This window comes from Nicotiana tabacum, unplaced genomic scaffold, assembly GCF_000715075.1.
Source record: "Nicotiana tabacum cultivar K326 unplaced genomic scaffold, ASM71507v2 Un00001, whole genome shotgun sequence".
Taxonomy (NCBI): domain Eukaryota; kingdom Viridiplantae; phylum Streptophyta; class Magnoliopsida; order Solanales; family Solanaceae; genus Nicotiana; species Nicotiana tabacum.
In genome coordinates, this window is record NW_027438239.1 from 2405100 (window position 1) to 2421438 (window position 16339).

The 16339-nt window shown below is 34.3% G+C and overlaps 2 protein-coding genes across 2 annotated transcripts; one reads left to right on the forward strand and one right to left on the reverse strand.

Moving 5' to 3' along the window:
* Window positions 1-4031: 4031 nt before the first annotated feature.
* On the reverse strand, window positions 4032-7004 carry LOC142178803 (agamous-like MADS-box protein AGL62). Its single transcript, XM_075248525.1, has 3 exons — window positions 6955-7004; window positions 6528-6707; window positions 4032-4782 (listed from the first exon to the last, which is right to left on the reverse strand). Exons 1-3 carry the CDS (start codon window positions 7002-7004, stop codon window positions 4032-4034), a joined length of 981 nt encoding a protein of 326 aa, XP_075104626.1.
* Window positions 7005-11740: 4736 nt separating this feature from the next.
* LOC107772132 (uncharacterized) lies at window positions 11741-13945 on the forward strand. The gene is made up of 2 exons (XM_016591616.2): window positions 11741-12558; window positions 13012-13945. Exons 1-2 carry the CDS (start codon window positions 11867-11869, stop codon window positions 13715-13717), a joined length of 1398 nt encoding a protein of 465 aa, XP_016447102.2. The 5' UTR covers window positions 11741-11866; the 3' UTR covers window positions 13718-13945.
* Window positions 13946-16339: the final 2394 nt, after the last annotated feature.

Below are 16339 nucleotides of genomic sequence, written 5' to 3' on the forward strand. Positions count from 1 at the left end.
TAGAGCTCTGATACCAACTTGTCACGACCCCAAATTTCCACCGTAGGATGTCGTAATGGTACCTAGTCTCTAAGACTAGGTAAGCCTATCAATGCGGAATAACAATAGAAATCTGAAATAAATAAATATGCAAATTCACATAATTACAACTCACAAACTGGATCCGTGGATCCAAATTACAACTCACATAATTTGGGGTTTTATTTATATATTAGCCATTAGGCAAAAAAAAAAACCAAATCCCAAACCCCAGTAGAAATAAGTCACAAGCTTATAAGAATTTATCCTCAATATCTCTATATATCAAGAGTCTAAAGAGAATAAGGAAAACAACACAATAAGGATAGAAGGGGACTCCGAGGTCTGCGGACGCTGGCAGATATACCTTGAAGTCTCCGCGTGTAGCTAGTTCACTGATACCTGGTCTGATAGGAAGTACCTGGATCTGCACAAAACGATGTGCAGAACTGTAGTATGAGTACACCATAGCGGTACCCAGTAAGTGCCAAGCCTAACCTCGGTAGAGTAGTGACGAGGTCAGGTCAGGCCCTACTGGAATAATAAAAGACAGGGAGAAAAGTTTAACAATATAATAATAATAATGACAATGGGGATAAATCAAGTAAATAGTATATCACAATTTAACTACACAGAATAAAGGCTATTAACACCTCGCGGAAGAAAAACAGAAATTTACAACTTTAAAAAAAATACCAAAAATAACCAAAGACAATGCAACCATAAAGAAATATCAACAGGGGCTCTCCCGAGGTACCGCCTCGTAGTGCCAAATCATAAATAAATTCATAATATCTCATTTTCTTATATTACCGCAGGAGCCTTCACATTAAATTTTAAAGAAAATATTTTTTCCGAAATAGCATCCCGCGTTTTAGCCATCATTATCATACCGCATGACTTCTAGTAGTTCTCATACTAGCCACGCGTATCAAGCCACCCTTATCTCACCGCATGCGTTTCAACACCGAGACCTTATACCACCGCATACATATCAATATCACAATATATTACAATTTACACCCCAAGTGCCCAAATATTTCAACTTGCCAAAATAAATCAACAATAATATTTTTCCACAATAAAAAGCTCACGGCTCATGCCAAAATAAATTAACAACAATATTTTTCATAATAAAGAGCTCACGACTCCATCACAATGAGCACGAAAATCTCACAAAATATTCAGCAAAAATAATATTTCACAAATTTAACACCTGCCTAAATATCAAATTTTTAAATGTAAAATTCTTCATTTTTAATAATATTTAAATTAAGAAATCCATCCTTCAAGTAATGCACAGAACAAAAGAAACAGAGTTTCAACTAAACAGGTAAAACACTTAGCAGGAACAGGTCAGGCAAATTTAAAATACGAAAATATATTAATGATGATGAATATAACAGAATAAAATAACTTAATTAATATGTAACAGTGCTCTACACAATTTAAAGACATAATCTTCCGCATTTAGCCCGTGTACACACTCGTCACCTCGTGTACACAACTTTCAACACATAAATATTTTCATATCAATACCAATCCTAAGAAAAATTTTCCCCACACAAGGTTAGGCAAGTCACTTACCTCAAACCACGCTCAATCAGTCAAGTAGTATGCCTTTTCCTCGATTTTTCGACTACGATCGGCTCGAATCTAGTCATAATTAATTCGATTTAATCAATACAAATTATAGGAATAAATTCCATATGAAAATATAAATTTTCTAACAAAATTCGAAATTTAACGCAAAAATCGTCTGTGGGGCTCACATCTTGGAATCCGACGAAACCCATAAAATCCTATAACCCATTCAATTACGAGTCCAACCATACTAGTTTCACTCAAATCTGACTCCGAATCGACACCGAAATCTCAAAAATTCGTTTTATGAAATTTCTAAAATTTTCCCAAATTTCCATCTCAAAACACTAATTAAATGATAAAAATAATGATATATTCGTGTATATTGACCAAATCCGAGTTAGAATCACTTACGCCCAATGTTTTTCCTTAAAAATCTCTCAAAATTTGCCTCTCCCAAAGCTCCAATTTGTCAAAAATAGAAAAATGGGACGAAGCCCCTGTTTTATAACTTAAAGTCTCTATCCAGGCACTGTCCTCGATTTCCTTCCCTCGATTTCCTGACCTCGATTTTTTACCTCGATTTTTGACAGATGAAGGAAACCAGATGAGCCAAAAACCAGCAAACTCAACTTCAGCAGTCTCCCAACTTCAATTCTTGATCCGTTAACCATACGAAACTCACCCGAGGCCATCGAGACCTCAACCAAATACACCAACAAATCCTAAAACATCATACGAACTTAGTTAAAACCTCAAATCACATAAAACAATGCTAAAATCACGAATCATACCCCAATTCAAGCTTAAGGGATTTAAGAATTTACAACTATTACATTCGATATTGAAACCTATCAAATCAAGTCCGATTGACCTTAAATTTTGCACACAAGTCGTAAATGACATAACGGAGCTATAAAAAATTTTAGAACTGGATTTTGACCCCGATTTCAAAAAGTCAACTCCCCGGTCAAACTTCCAAAAATTTAACTTTCGCCATTTCAAGCCAGATTTCACTACGGACTTCCAAAAAAAAATTCGGACACGCTCCTAAGTCCAAAATCACCATACGGAGCTATTGGAATCATCAAAACTCTATTTCAGGGTCGTTTACACATAAGTCGATATCCAGTCACTATTTCAACTTAAACTTTAAACCTTGGAACTAAGTGTTCCAATTCATTCCTAAAACCTCACCGGACCCAAAATAATCACCTCGGCAAATAACATAACAAATATAAAGCATAAATTGAGCAGTAAATGGGGGAATGAGGCTACAACTCTCAAAACGACCGGTCGGGTCGTTACACTAAGACATGAAGATTTATCAAGTAAAGATATAAATTTTGTTTACCTATTTTCAAAAGAGATATTCAAATTATATTCACCCTCACGATACTCTCAATTAGTAAATATGCAATACTATAATTTGTTATTTGAGTTATTCATATTTTTCATATTCCTATAGATAAAAAAAAATTTAATCATTCATTTGTTAAGGATTTTGCGAGTTAATAGTGCTAATTAGTGAATTCAACACATGATTTGCATAGGAATTGTGGGGCAAATCCCGAGCGTTGAGCGTTAGGCGTATTTAAGACACACAATCGAGCGTTTGGGGGCGTAAGTCTCACAGAACTAAGCCTCACACATGAGTCTCAAGGCATTTTGATAGTGTCACGCCCTGGGGCGAACCCTGAGGCGAGTCCTAGAAAAGCCTTTTAAAACATTGATCTAAATAAATTATGCTTTCTTCAACGGTGTTAATTAAGGTTAATTAATAACATGGCATAGTGATCAGAGTGACATCTATTAATCTAATGGTGACATCAGAGTGACTTTTTTAATCTAATGGTGATTTGCAACGCACGATAGCGTTCTATTATTACCTTCTCTCCTTTTTACGTTTATTAGTCCAAGTGAAAGTATGAGTCTATTGTTTAGATTAGAGTTTGTAAATTATACGAAGTAGTCATTATTGGAACCACTCAACTTGTTAGAAACAAGAGAATAAAAAAGAAGAAGAAAATATCAAAATTTAACATCAGTCATTTAAATTAATACAGCGAAATTACTGCTCCACGCTTAAACTTGTTGCAAGCACAATAAAATTGAAAATTGAGATTGGCATAAACCTAGTAATACCGACTAGAAATACAATTGTTCAAAATGCAATGCTTTGTAAATGATTCTGCAACTCCGAATTATATTCTTCCGCCACTAATTTTTTAATTAATGTAGTAACATTCATTAGTTTACGTCACTTGAGCTATTAACTTATTCGTGGACACAAGGAAGAAGATAGTCGAGATTATTAATACAAAAACAATAGCTTCTCAATTTTTTTTATCTATAACAAAAGATCACGACATGCTACTTCTTTATTAAAATACTCAACTAATCATGCTTTAAATATGAAAATAATTGCTTCAGAATTGGCCATCTCCTGGATGATTGAATTGGTAAGGAACAATTGAAGAACAATAGTCGATAGCGGCCTGATTTAAGAATTGATCTTCAGCCCCAAATCTAGCAATATTATTATTCACAGTTGAAGTAGTTGGCACTACTGAAGAACCATTAATCATACTCAATTCATCAGCTCTCATTGTTATTTTCTTCTTCAATTCTTCCAATGCACCCATAGATTCTTCAAGTTCCTCAATTCCCATATCATCAATTGGTTCATTCCACCAAAATCCCTCATTATTATTATTAACAATCTTTGAATTTTCAATAATCTCCTTTTTTTTCTTCTCAGCCTCCAATTCTCTACAAATCTGAGAATAGTATTGATTGTTCTGTTGCACGTTGAGTTGATCGACGGTGGATGAGGAGGAGGAAGATTTTCCGGTGAGATAACGGTCGATAATGGCGTCAGCGTTGGGATGACCGAAAGTGAATAGACGTTGTTTTAAAGATTGAACAAGAATAACAATTTCTGCACCGCTTAACATGCAAAGTTCGCTAGCTTTTTTGAAAAGTCCTAAACGGCGTTTGGAGAAAGTAACATGCCTACTGTTTTGATTGTCTATTGGCTTGATTTCAATTTTTCTCCGTCCTTGAGTTTTCTTCACGGTCTTAGTAGTAGTGTTCATGGTAGAAGAAAGAAGAAGATTAATTGGCTTCGTAAATTGAGAACTTGTTGATGTATAATAATTTATAGAAGAGTTGCTTGGCCTGTAAATCAAAGATTTTTTTCCATTCAAGAATCGGAAAAGATTTAATTACTCGTTTTAGTTGTAGTTGTAGGAACGGGATTGGGTTTTAATTTGGAAAGTACTGTAATATGGAACGCTGTTCTAGGAAAAATAAAAAAACATATGGAAACTTTTCCATAACTTTGTTACTTATTGGGAAAGTAGAATCTTTAATATATGTATACTTCCCATAATTTTGTTACTAATTGGAAAACTAGAATCTTTAATAGGAAAAGAGAATAGGAAAAAATATTTATAGTACTTGAGTGGCACGCCTCGTCATTGGAATTTCTCGTAAGTGGTATTTTTTTAGATTTTATTAGATATGAAAGCAAAATACCCACACACACATAGTAGGAGTTTAGTATATCGAGCTGCCCTTTATACTTTTTTGTATGTTTATTTTCTTATATTTTGTATGTTTATATTTTTCGTGGATTTTCCATGAACAAGGACTACAAACTTGCTTGGAAACTCAAGCAGTTTTTTCAAGCCAAAAATAAGTAAATAATATGAGTTTCTTCTTAATGGGTAGCCATTATCATGGCAATGATACGAAAGATTGATGTGGTAGAAAGTAAGGGAAGGTTTGTTGCAATATGAGCTCTATTTTAATTGGTTGGCAGGACTGCAGCAGAAAGAACTGCAACTGCATGCAAAGTTGCTCTATACAATTTACATGCACCAAAGCAAGGCGCAATCGCTTATGTACTATGCGTGTTAAGATGCTGTTATTGCTAAACTCAAGTAGTATTTTGTTTGTTGTAAAATTACATGATATGTTTGCTTCTCAATTAATGCCTCATATAAATAATTTCTAGGATTATCTCTTTTAGCTTGTCTAAGTTCGCATTTTTCTAACTCTAATATCTTTATGCCCGTAAGGCCTAAACTGACAAACTTTCTTAATTTTTCTTTCTTTTGTTAGCCTTATTAACGCAAGTCTGTAAGGGAGTTTTTACTTTAAAAGTTTACGCCATGCTTTTTTGAACTTATAAAATAAAACTCGTATATGATTTTATCAGAATTTATTAAAAAATAGTTGTTCGAACCCATCTTGAGGTATCTCACCATTCGCAAAGGCCTATATATTATTTTAAGAAATATCAAGGTACTTCATATTTTTCAAAATTTTCACCAATAACCTCAATATTTACCACTTAGTATATGTCAAAATAATACATCATTTTGAATAGTTCAAATCTGTTTTGATGCAAACAAAATGGCTTGATACAAGTTTTTTCTTTCTTTCAAATTCTCATCTTCTAGTAGTTTATTAATTTAACATCATTTAACACTGTACTAATATTTCACTATAATTACAGGGTATTAAGTATTAGAATTTCATTTTCTTCTAATTTCTTTTAATATTGTATAAATTAATATATTTATTAACTACTATATTATGTGTGTATTACTTTATTTTTCAATAAATTGTCTTGTTTGTAAAAGGCAAAATGACCTCCCAGCCACTTAAACTTGCACTTGTTTATCAACCCGGTAAATGAACTTAGAATTTTCTCATTTGAACACCCCAACTTGGTAAAAAGGCAAATACTAAACACCTCCTATTGAGCGTGTCTCTCAAGTGATGTGACATGGCTGACAAATCATATTCTTAGCCTATTATTATTTGACATGTATGATTAGTGGGTCCCAACTTATTTTCACCAATTTATCAAAAATTCTAAAATCATTCTCTTTTTTCTTCTTCTTCTTCTTTACCGAGCAGCCACCAGCACCATTAATCTTCCATAAACACCATTCTTCTTCGCTCTAAAGTATCGAATCAATATATAAGCAAAGTCAAATTTTAACTTATTTTTACTCTCTTCCTTTTCACTTTTTTCTTCAGTTTCATAGTCGTTGGTATCATCGTTCCTGCTACCTGTCTTGTCGAAATTTCTGCAAATCGTAACAAGTTTCTCTTATTCCTTTTCGTTTAACAAAACATTCAATTTTTTTTAATCATATTCCCTTCAAAGAGGGATTTCGTACCCCTATGAATTGAATTTCGTCCATCCGAACTTTTTTCGGCACAAGCGAGCTTGCCGGACTGATTTGCGGACTTGGGCAAATTTGAAACCTTGCTTATCTATGTCGTTTGTGGTAAAACAATCACTAGACTGCTTCTCTAGTAAGCTTGCCATACTGATCCGACCAATTTCTGATTTCTTTCTTCAATTTCACAATCTCCGGCATGGCGTCTCTAACCCGACCGGCTAAGTTATCGGACTACCTGTATTCTGTAAAAAAAGTGAGCTCTTGATATAAATGGTTGTGAGTGATATTTGGGATTGCAAAGAAAATGGTAACTTCTAAGGTGGATTTTAAAGAAATTTAGTGGGGGGAGTAGGGATTTTGAGAAGACGAGGAGAAGGCAGTGCTGAAGTGAGGGGGTTTGGAGAAGATGGAGAGTGGGTGGGGGTGGATTTATAATTTCGTTTTTATATTTTAGACTTTTTTTTACTCAATTAATTTATACTCACGCGCCTAATTTAGGTGAATTGCATACAGTATTGCCACATCACACATGTGATTTCCATATGAGCATAGTCAACTGTCAAAGGAATCTATTAATATACAAATATTTAAGTTGAGGTGTTAAAATGAAAAAATTCTAAGTTTCTTTACCGGGTTTAGGTGGCCTGGATACCATTTTGCCTTTGTAAAAAGCCCAAAGGAAAGTAAGAAGAAAAGGGGAAGAACCGAAGTGGTGATCCGCTAGCTCAGTCGAAGTCAGTAGCCCAATCAGCCCAAATTTAATTCTGACCGTAAATTGGTAAAATATATCTTGTCTATTAAATTTTAACAAGTCTTCATCCTAAAGCGGCCCATAATTGTCACTCCACTAGATTACACAAGTAATTGCAGCCAAAATTAAGAGAAAACTATCCTCTATAGCCCCTCAAAATTTTAGTAGCCCATATATTTTTTCACTGATACGAAATGGCTCTTCGACTCAAACTTATTGCATCTAATAGCCCGAAATATCTATTTTGTATATTTTTTGTATAGTGACAGTCTGTTTTGTATATTTTTTGTATAGAAATAGTCTATTTAGTATATATTTTGTATAGTAACCGTCTATTTTGTATATATTTTTTATAGTGACAGTCTATTGTATATAAATTGTATAGTGACAGTCTATTTAGTATATTTTTGTATAGTGATAGTTTATTTTGTATAAATTTTGTATAGTGACATTCTATTTAGTATACTTTTTGTATAATGACAATTTATTTTTGTATATGTTTTGTATAGTGACAGTTTATTGTATATAAATTGTATAGTGACAGTCTATTTTGTATAATTTTTGTATAGTGACAGTCTATTTTGTATATATTTTGTAATATACAAATATTCAAATCTATTTTCACTGAAAATAATACATAAATATTCATGTAAATATATACTAATGGTGGGCCTGAAATTATGATTCCCATCAAAATTAACTAATGACATACATGTGGAAATGGAAATTTATTTGGTAAAAACCAAAAGATTTCCCTAGCAAAGAAAGTTAGCCCAGGAAAGAAAAAAAGGCAATAACATAGAGCTTGGGATTTGCCCTTCTCTTTAGCCAGTGACAACAAATAAAGTTTAAGCAGTAATTTGGAACATGCAGGACAAAATTCCTAATATCGATCTCTGAAGTAACAACAAATCAAACCAAAAAAGAGAGAACTAATAATAATAAAAAGAAAAAGGGGAAAAAAATAAAAAATTGCAATGGAAGATTTATTAGCACACTATTTTCTGCAAATTTAACTCTAGCACTCATCCTAAGTAGCAAATACGGTAACAGTTCTGCCCTAACTCTATGGTAGATACTTTACACATATTTTTTTACTGCCCCAAATCTAATCAAATATGGTCTTTCTTCAATAAAACTTCACCATTCCCAGCAAAATATGGCACCTTGGCTTAAAAATTTCTGCCAAAATGACTCCCTTCTCTCCATCCAGCATGGTGTTCATATTCCATATTTTGTGTTCCTTCCAATACAGGGACCATTTTCTATGGTCCAGTTGCGTAAATGGAGCAATACAGGATACGACGGTCATCAGGTGAAGGCGGTCCCCTCGGGAGTGGATCATGACGGAGGGCGTTGATTGGTGGTTCAATACGGAGGCGGCACTTGCGACGGTGGCGTTCGACGACGACTTCTTCGGCTGAGGAAAAAGGGTATGATCTTGGGCTAGCCTTTTAATTAGTTTTGGGCTGTTAATTGTATGGAGTTATTTTGTGGCTATCAGGTGATATAAATTTGGCCCTAGTGGTTACAAATGAACTTTGCTCCAAAATTAATCACAATAACTGCGTCAGTATGTTCTACTTGGCTAGTATTACCCACAACATTTTTCACAAACAAGTACTCTCTTACACCCAATCTTATAAAGAAAATAATGAAAATTTAACGCTGCGACAAGCCAACAAGATTACTCAAAATCATGATACTGTAATTTTGTAAACTCTTGAAGATCGAACTATCCTCTAAAACACGACTACCAAACACGACTTTGGTAGTGTTTAATTCAAATTAAGGTAATCCAATCTATCAATATTGTTAATCAGTATTCAGCTCTCTCAAACAGACCCCACAAAAGTCCAATAAGACTTGTTTGGTAAGTTCAAGAATAGGAGATGAAATTATCAAAACAAGACAAGCATTAACCCTTTTTGGCTGTTGCAGGTTGGCAGGGGACCCAATTCTAAGTTGCCACTTGACAAACAGCAGTGGTCCTAATTGAGGTACACCTTACTGCAAATCTTGTGACCAACTGAGCCATTGGTTTTAGCCAACTAAGTTTTCCTGATTCCTTTTTTTTTTTGGATTATTTTATACCATAGAAAGATATCAAATTTCTTGTTAAATTTATTTTAAAAGGATAGCTAATCTCTTATTCCAATTTGGAGTATATAACGTCATATCTGCCACCTATGCTCATACATCTTTCATATCTGCTACTATAATAGAAAATCAAATTATTAAAATGCTTTTAGTGCCAAAGTAGTTAAGACATGACAAAAGTAGAAACATATTTCCTTAAATAAATTGAGATGTTTTTTTCAGCATCCTTAATTTTAATTTCTAGTTTCAATATTACACTAATGCAAGCTCACCTGAGAAGAATAATATTGTAGAGTGTATGTATATTTAGACCAGACTGCATTTCATAAAAAATATACTACTATAATTTTACAAAGTGTAACGAGGTTTTTTGTATACTCCTTCCGGTATATACTTTTTGTATTTTAAATTATTTCACACCCTTTAAAAAGATATTTAATAGCTTAATCATAACAATATCAGTTCTCTCCCTTAAACATCTTAATAAACTCTCCAGTAAATGAAACAGTAGGAGTAGATGAGAAAAAGTGATAAATGATTTCTTATTTTAAAAAATATTAAATATTTAAAGGAAATTTTAATTTATAAAAGACTAATATTTAGACTAGAGGGAGTAAATCAGATACAACAACAACAATAATAAAATCTAGTGTAATCTAACAGGTGGAGTCTGAGGAGGATAACGTGTATGCAAATTTTACCCTCATTTTATAAAGGTAGAGAGATTACTTCCGATAAACCCTCTCGACATAGAGTAAATTAGATGTCGTAAGAAAACTAAGTACGGGGAAGTTTCTATCATTTGGAAATTGGAATGAGAGAAAAAATGATAAATAAATTAAGAAAGGACTGCAAAAACAATAGAGGGTGATGGGACCATATTGGACCAAGGGTCCAAGTTGGTGAAGACTGGTGCCTTATTAGTTTCCTTGTGGTGTAAATGAAAAATATCCCAACAGCTGTTCTCCAGTTGTAATCCAATTACCCAATCCAACTACAATTCCTCTTCAGTCTTTCCATCTTCATAATAAAACCAAACCCTCAAAAGAGTCCAAGACTTTTGCATTATTCATCCCTAAAGTTTGTGCCGTTCTGTTAGTTGCAGTAATGTTTTTCTTCTTTACGATTTTTCCTTTATCTTTTTGGTTCTCTTGTAGAAGTATTAAATTATATCATTTTCAACAAGGGAAAATGAATTACCAACTATAAAGCTAATTTCCGTATCATTTTCATAGAAATTTGTTTTAAAGAATACTCATTGTTTTTTTTTTTTGAAAACGAAGTGTGTGTGAGTTGTTTATTTCAAGAATGACCAACCACCTGTATACTTTTTCTTTATAATTAGAAAAGAGATTTTTACTTTATTTACATCAAATATTTAATCGTGTATCAAAATATGAGGTAGTAATAATTTCCCAAGAATGTATCAGGATAATTTTAAATTTAGGAATAAATTTGATGGGAATAAAAGAGTTCATACTAGTATTTCAATCTTTTGTGAAACTAAGTTCGTGAGTCTTGAACGTAGACAAAATATTGAACAAAGCGACTTGTTGTGTTAATAACTTTTCTTATTCACCCCGTCTTAATAACATTATATTTGAAATATTACAGAAAATTCATCCTCCTAAGTTAATAGATACTAGCACTTTTGCTTTAATACACTTCACGTTATATAATAATATATCTAGTTTATCCAAGTCTAACTTAAAATTTAAAATATCACACAAAATTCACTCGCCTAAGTCAAAACATAGCACTTTTGCTTCAATAGACTGCACATTATATGATAACATTTCTAGTTTATCCTGATCAAATACTCAAAAATAAGGTCTTAGTAGTGAAGTGCAAACAAAAAGATTAGGGGAAAAGTATTAATAAATTTTTAAAGATTAGGGTGTAATAAGAAGAAAGCACGAATATAGGGGCATAAAATTCAAAGAAGCCCTGATAACATCCCCACAGGCCACAACCCAATAGAAATGTAGGAAAAGAAATAGAGCACTTTGGAAAAAGACAAGTTTAGAGGCTTTAGGCACACCAAATGCTTGATTAATTGACAGAGAGAACAGAGATGCTCCTTGCTGGCGCACCTTCTATGCGTACGTGCCCACAGCTCATTCCGCACGCACGCCTATGCACTTAGTTAATACTCCTACTACTACTTTTTTATTTTATTTATTATATATATATATATATATATATATATATGCTTGCATTGTTGAGAATACACACACACTCAAACTCTTTCTTCTTTCTCTATTACCAGCAAAACCCAACAACACTAAACACGAAAGGACTAATGGATCCATGTCCTTTCGTGCGTATTGTGATCGGAAGTTTAGCCTTAAAGTTCCCGGCTGAATCGAAACCACCACCCACTGCGACTTTTGACTGTAAAATCAAGCTTAAAGGTTTCTTGACACATAGTACAACAATCCCAGCGTTTATTCAAGAAAAAGATGCAATCTTGGACAACAGAATCCATGCTTGTTTTAACTTCAGTAAGTCAGAGCTTATGAAACTCGTTGAGAAATCGAATAATAGAGGAAAACCCTGTAGTTTAAAGATTGAAATATATGAGGATAATATGGGTTTTGGGTGTTTCAACGGTGGAAGGCTATTGGGGAGTGTTTTGGTGCCATTGGATTTGAAGAGTTTGGAGAATATTGGGCATAGAGGTGTTATTATTCAGAATGGGTGGGTTTCTGTTGGTGGGTCGTCTACTGCAGAATTGAATTTGAACGTTAGAGCTGAACCTGACCCAAGATTTGTTTTTCAGTTTGATGGAGAACCTGAGTGTAGTCCACAAGTTTTTCAGGTCAATGGCAAAAACAAGCAACCGGTTTTTACTTGCAAGTTCAGTTTCAGAAACTCCAGTGACCGGAACTTGAGATCCAGGTTTGTTTAGTTAATCCTTTTCTTTTTTTCAATTAGAAAAATAATTGGATTTTGTCATAATCGTTTGATTGTACGCAACACGTTTTGACCAATTTTCAGACCTTGAATATGGTACATAAGGTTTTACATGCTAGTATTCTAGCTCTTAAACAAATTGTAGTTTTAGGGTTTTTTTAGTTCAATTGCCATAAGGTTCAATTTAGTTGTTCATAAAAATCCAACTCTTTATCTAATTATCTACCTTACTAAGTCGTTGACAATATCAACAAACTAAATAGTTTACTCTATCGTTTTTGATTGATTAGCTCATATGCTTTAACTTAACTTTTTAAAATAAGCAATCAATCAGCCTGGATAACTAATATTTCTCGATATATTACCGATTGTTGAATGGGTTGATATAATTTTGTTATTGAAAAAGGGTATCTAATATGAATCTGTTATTATGTACAGATCGTCACTATCAGAACCAAGTACATCAACAAGCTGTTTTAGTTCTGATAAAGAGAGACCCGTAAAAGAACGAAAAGGATGGTCAATTACAGTCCATGATCTATCAGGTTCACCCGTTGCAGCAGCATCAATGGTGACCCCATTCGTCCCATCACAAGGTTCGGATCGGGTCAGCAAGTCAAATCCCGGATCCTGGCTCATACTCCGACCCGGTGACAACACGTGGAAGCCATGGGGCCGCCTCGAAGCGTGGCGAGAAAGCAACGGCGAGCTCGGCTACCGCTTCGAGATCATTCCCGACGGAGCCACCGACGCCATTACATTAGTCAATTCTACAATCAGCACAAAAAAGGGTGGCAAAATCGGCATAGACATTGTCAACGGAGCGACCCCGTTGAGTAGCCCGAACAGCAGCTTCGACTTAAGTTCAGGGTCAGGATCCGGGTCGGACTTCGGGTCACAACCCGGATCAGGATCATGGGCGCATCTGCTGTACAGAGGGTTTGTGATGTCGTCGACGGTGGGAGGTGACGGAAAATGCAGCAAACCGGAGGTGGAAGTAGGGGTGCAGCACGTGAGCTGTGCGGAGGATGCTGCGGCTTTTGTGGCGTTGGCAGCTGCCATGGATCTAAGTATGGATGCTTGTCGGTCATTTTCTCAGAAGCTTCGGAAAGAATTGAGGCAGCAAGATCAAGAATTATGGTGAAACGGGTCGGGTCGTAACGCTCAAATGGGTTGCTTCGAGTTTCAGTTTGATTTTTGCTAATTAACTAACTGACAGCAGTTTTTAGCTGGCTTTTATTTTTGTCTATTAATTATTATTACCTTTCCTGAGTGTACAGTGCTAAGACAACTGTTTCGTTTGAGTTCTTTTTTCTTCCCCTTTATGTATTTATTGATTGAATTGTAATATAATGATTTTGAACTTGCGTTACATGAATCTCACTCATTTTAACATTCCTCTTTTGGATGAGTGACATTGAGTATCTTTTGTAAATTTATCAAAATATATTTAAAACTACTATATATCAAGCACTTACTTTCATTAACACTTCTTTTGATATGTTTTTCAGGATTAATTATATCCGGATTGTTATCTCATTCTCTCACATAGAGATAAAAATAATACTATAATTTTGAGATAACTATACTTTAGATTAGTTATATCCCGATTTTATTACGATTAAACACGAGATTATCTCTTCTCAAACTTAATTTCGAAATTAATTATTCGTTATCTCTTGTACTGAACAAGCCCTTAATATTTTAGTACATTGATAAGGTAATGTAGTAATGATTTTTGCCCTACCTTTCAATGAATCTGACTTGTTTTAACGTTATCTTTTTTAATGAATGACACTAGTTGAGTCTTATTGGGTAAAACTTTCAAAATATTTTTTTTCCCGGAAAACTCCGTATATATAAGCTTTCATATTGTCAATTTCAAGCATGGATTAAAAAAAAAAGAAAAAGAATTGCCTTAAGTTGATGGTTAGCATAGTAAATTTATGGACAGCGAAAATTTATAAAGTCAGCATCACCTTGCTTTATATTGAAACATAATTATAATTATTATTATTATTGTTGTACGAATCGTTATTGATTAATAGCTTTCGTTAACCTGAAAGATTACACAATGTAAAACTCTAACAAAGAAATTGCATTTTGTTTTTAAGGAATGAAGTTGGGGACAGGAAGTGGGAATCCAAAGTAGGTTTATATTTGTCGCTTTTCTTGGTAGGAATCCAATGTATATGGTTTCTAGGCTGGCATGCATTAGGCATCAGGTGGGCTTTGGATCTGGCAAATACATGTCTTATTATAATAGCAATTCAAATTAATCAAATAAAGAGTACGACATATCGATTAAACAAGTCAATTTTATTTGCATCATTTAGCAGTACACGTGTGAATGAACTTGGTAGGATAAGAATTAAGACATGGCTGTAATATGTGGAAATTTATCTGGTTTTGATAATGTTTATTGGTGTAGAACAGCCCATTTTTGGGTGATTGTCTATTTTGTTTTCTTCTTCTTCTTTTCTATTGAATTCTCACATGGGTGTTGGACGAAGTAATAGAGAGCTGGGAACAGCAAGGATAACATCCTTAATTTCTTACTTCTATTTCACCTGACCTATTTGACTAAATGTTTACCTTCTCACACTACAGTTTTCCAAATCCAAAAAACACAACATGCTCAATGCTCGCACCATGCCTGCTATTTCCTCGTCTTATGATTAAATATATTGCATATAGATGTTCTCAACACACACCGAAAGACAATAACAATCCTAAACAGATCTTTTCGTGTTTAAAATTTATTTACATGTCAAAGATCGGATTTAAGACGTACTTGGTGAATAGAGCCTCGTTTCAGAATTTTCTTCGATAATGCAAAGACTATGCGTATCCACACCGAGACCATAGAGTCGTTTCAGAATTTTCTTCGATAATGCAAAGACTTTATGCGTATCCACACCGAGACCGATCTTTGCTATCAACTTTGTTTACCCGAAAGATGGATAGAGTTGAATTTATACGCAGTTCCGAAGATATGTGGTGCAACTTAATACAAAATGCAAGGATAAATAAAATATGAATATAGACTATGGAGAATGTAATTTAGACAAAGCAATCAAGAATAATGAACCTTAGGATTTAACAAATAGAATCAATCTAAGAAACTGGAATAACCACTCTTTCTTGTAGAGAAAATAATACTTTCATTATAGTGTAAATCTCAGAAAAGATGTCCTCTACAAAAATGATAACCAAGCCCTTTTATAGTGAAGGGGTTTGGCTCCAAGCATAATAAAAATAAATATTCAGTGGGAGAACCATGATAAATCAGCTTTTCCATAATTTCTGCCAAGATTCCCTCTAGTGAGATTACAGCGGCTTTTGTCTGCAAGATCGATCTTGCTTAGAATCCTCGATTTTGGTTCGAGCTTGATTTCGGCTCGAACTTGTGATCTTGATTCGAGCCCGATAATGGTTCGAGCCCTCGAATTGATTCCAGGTCGATGTAGGTTGGTTTTTGGATTATCAGCACGATAGATCTACCCGCGTCATGGTTCGATCCTTGTTCGAGTTTGATTATGATATCGATCTCAATACGGACCGGCCTCCCCGGGTTCTAGGTTAGTTCGTGCTCCCTTCGGGACCTTACTTCGATATACCACCCTTCGAACCGTACCGGACACAGCAAGGCTGAAATCTATTTCGACCGTATACAGATAGTCCCCTCGTTTCTCATAAAGAAATATGGCGAGAAACGATACGATTTTCAACAGCTCGATCGGATTATATCTTGTCGTTTCCATCT

What these genes read in the sequence shown, in the direction of transcription:
- LOC142178803 (XM_075248525.1), bottom strand. Translation starts at nt 7,004, where the DNA reads ATGCCGGAGATTGTGAAATTGAAGAAAGAAATCAGAAATTGGTCGGAT. An exon ending in ATCAGAAATTGGTCGGATCA is followed by an intron (nt 6,708 to 6,954) that starts GTATGGCAAGCT and finishes TACGATTTGCAG; the next exon opens with AAATTTCGACAAGACAGGTA. An exon ending in ATGGTGCTGGTGGCTGCTCG is followed by an intron (nt 4,783 to 6,527) that starts GTAAAGAAGAAG and finishes TTTGATTTACAG; the next exon opens with GCCAAGCAACTCTTCTATAA.
- LOC107772132 (XM_016591616.2), top strand. Translation starts at nt 11,867, where the DNA reads ATGCTTGCATTGTTGAGAATACACACACACTCAAACTCTTTCTTCTTT. An exon ending in GACCGGAACTTGAGATCCAG is followed by an intron (nt 12,559 to 13,011) that starts GTTTGTTTAGTT and finishes TATTATGTACAG; the next exon opens with ATCGTCACTATCAGAACCAA.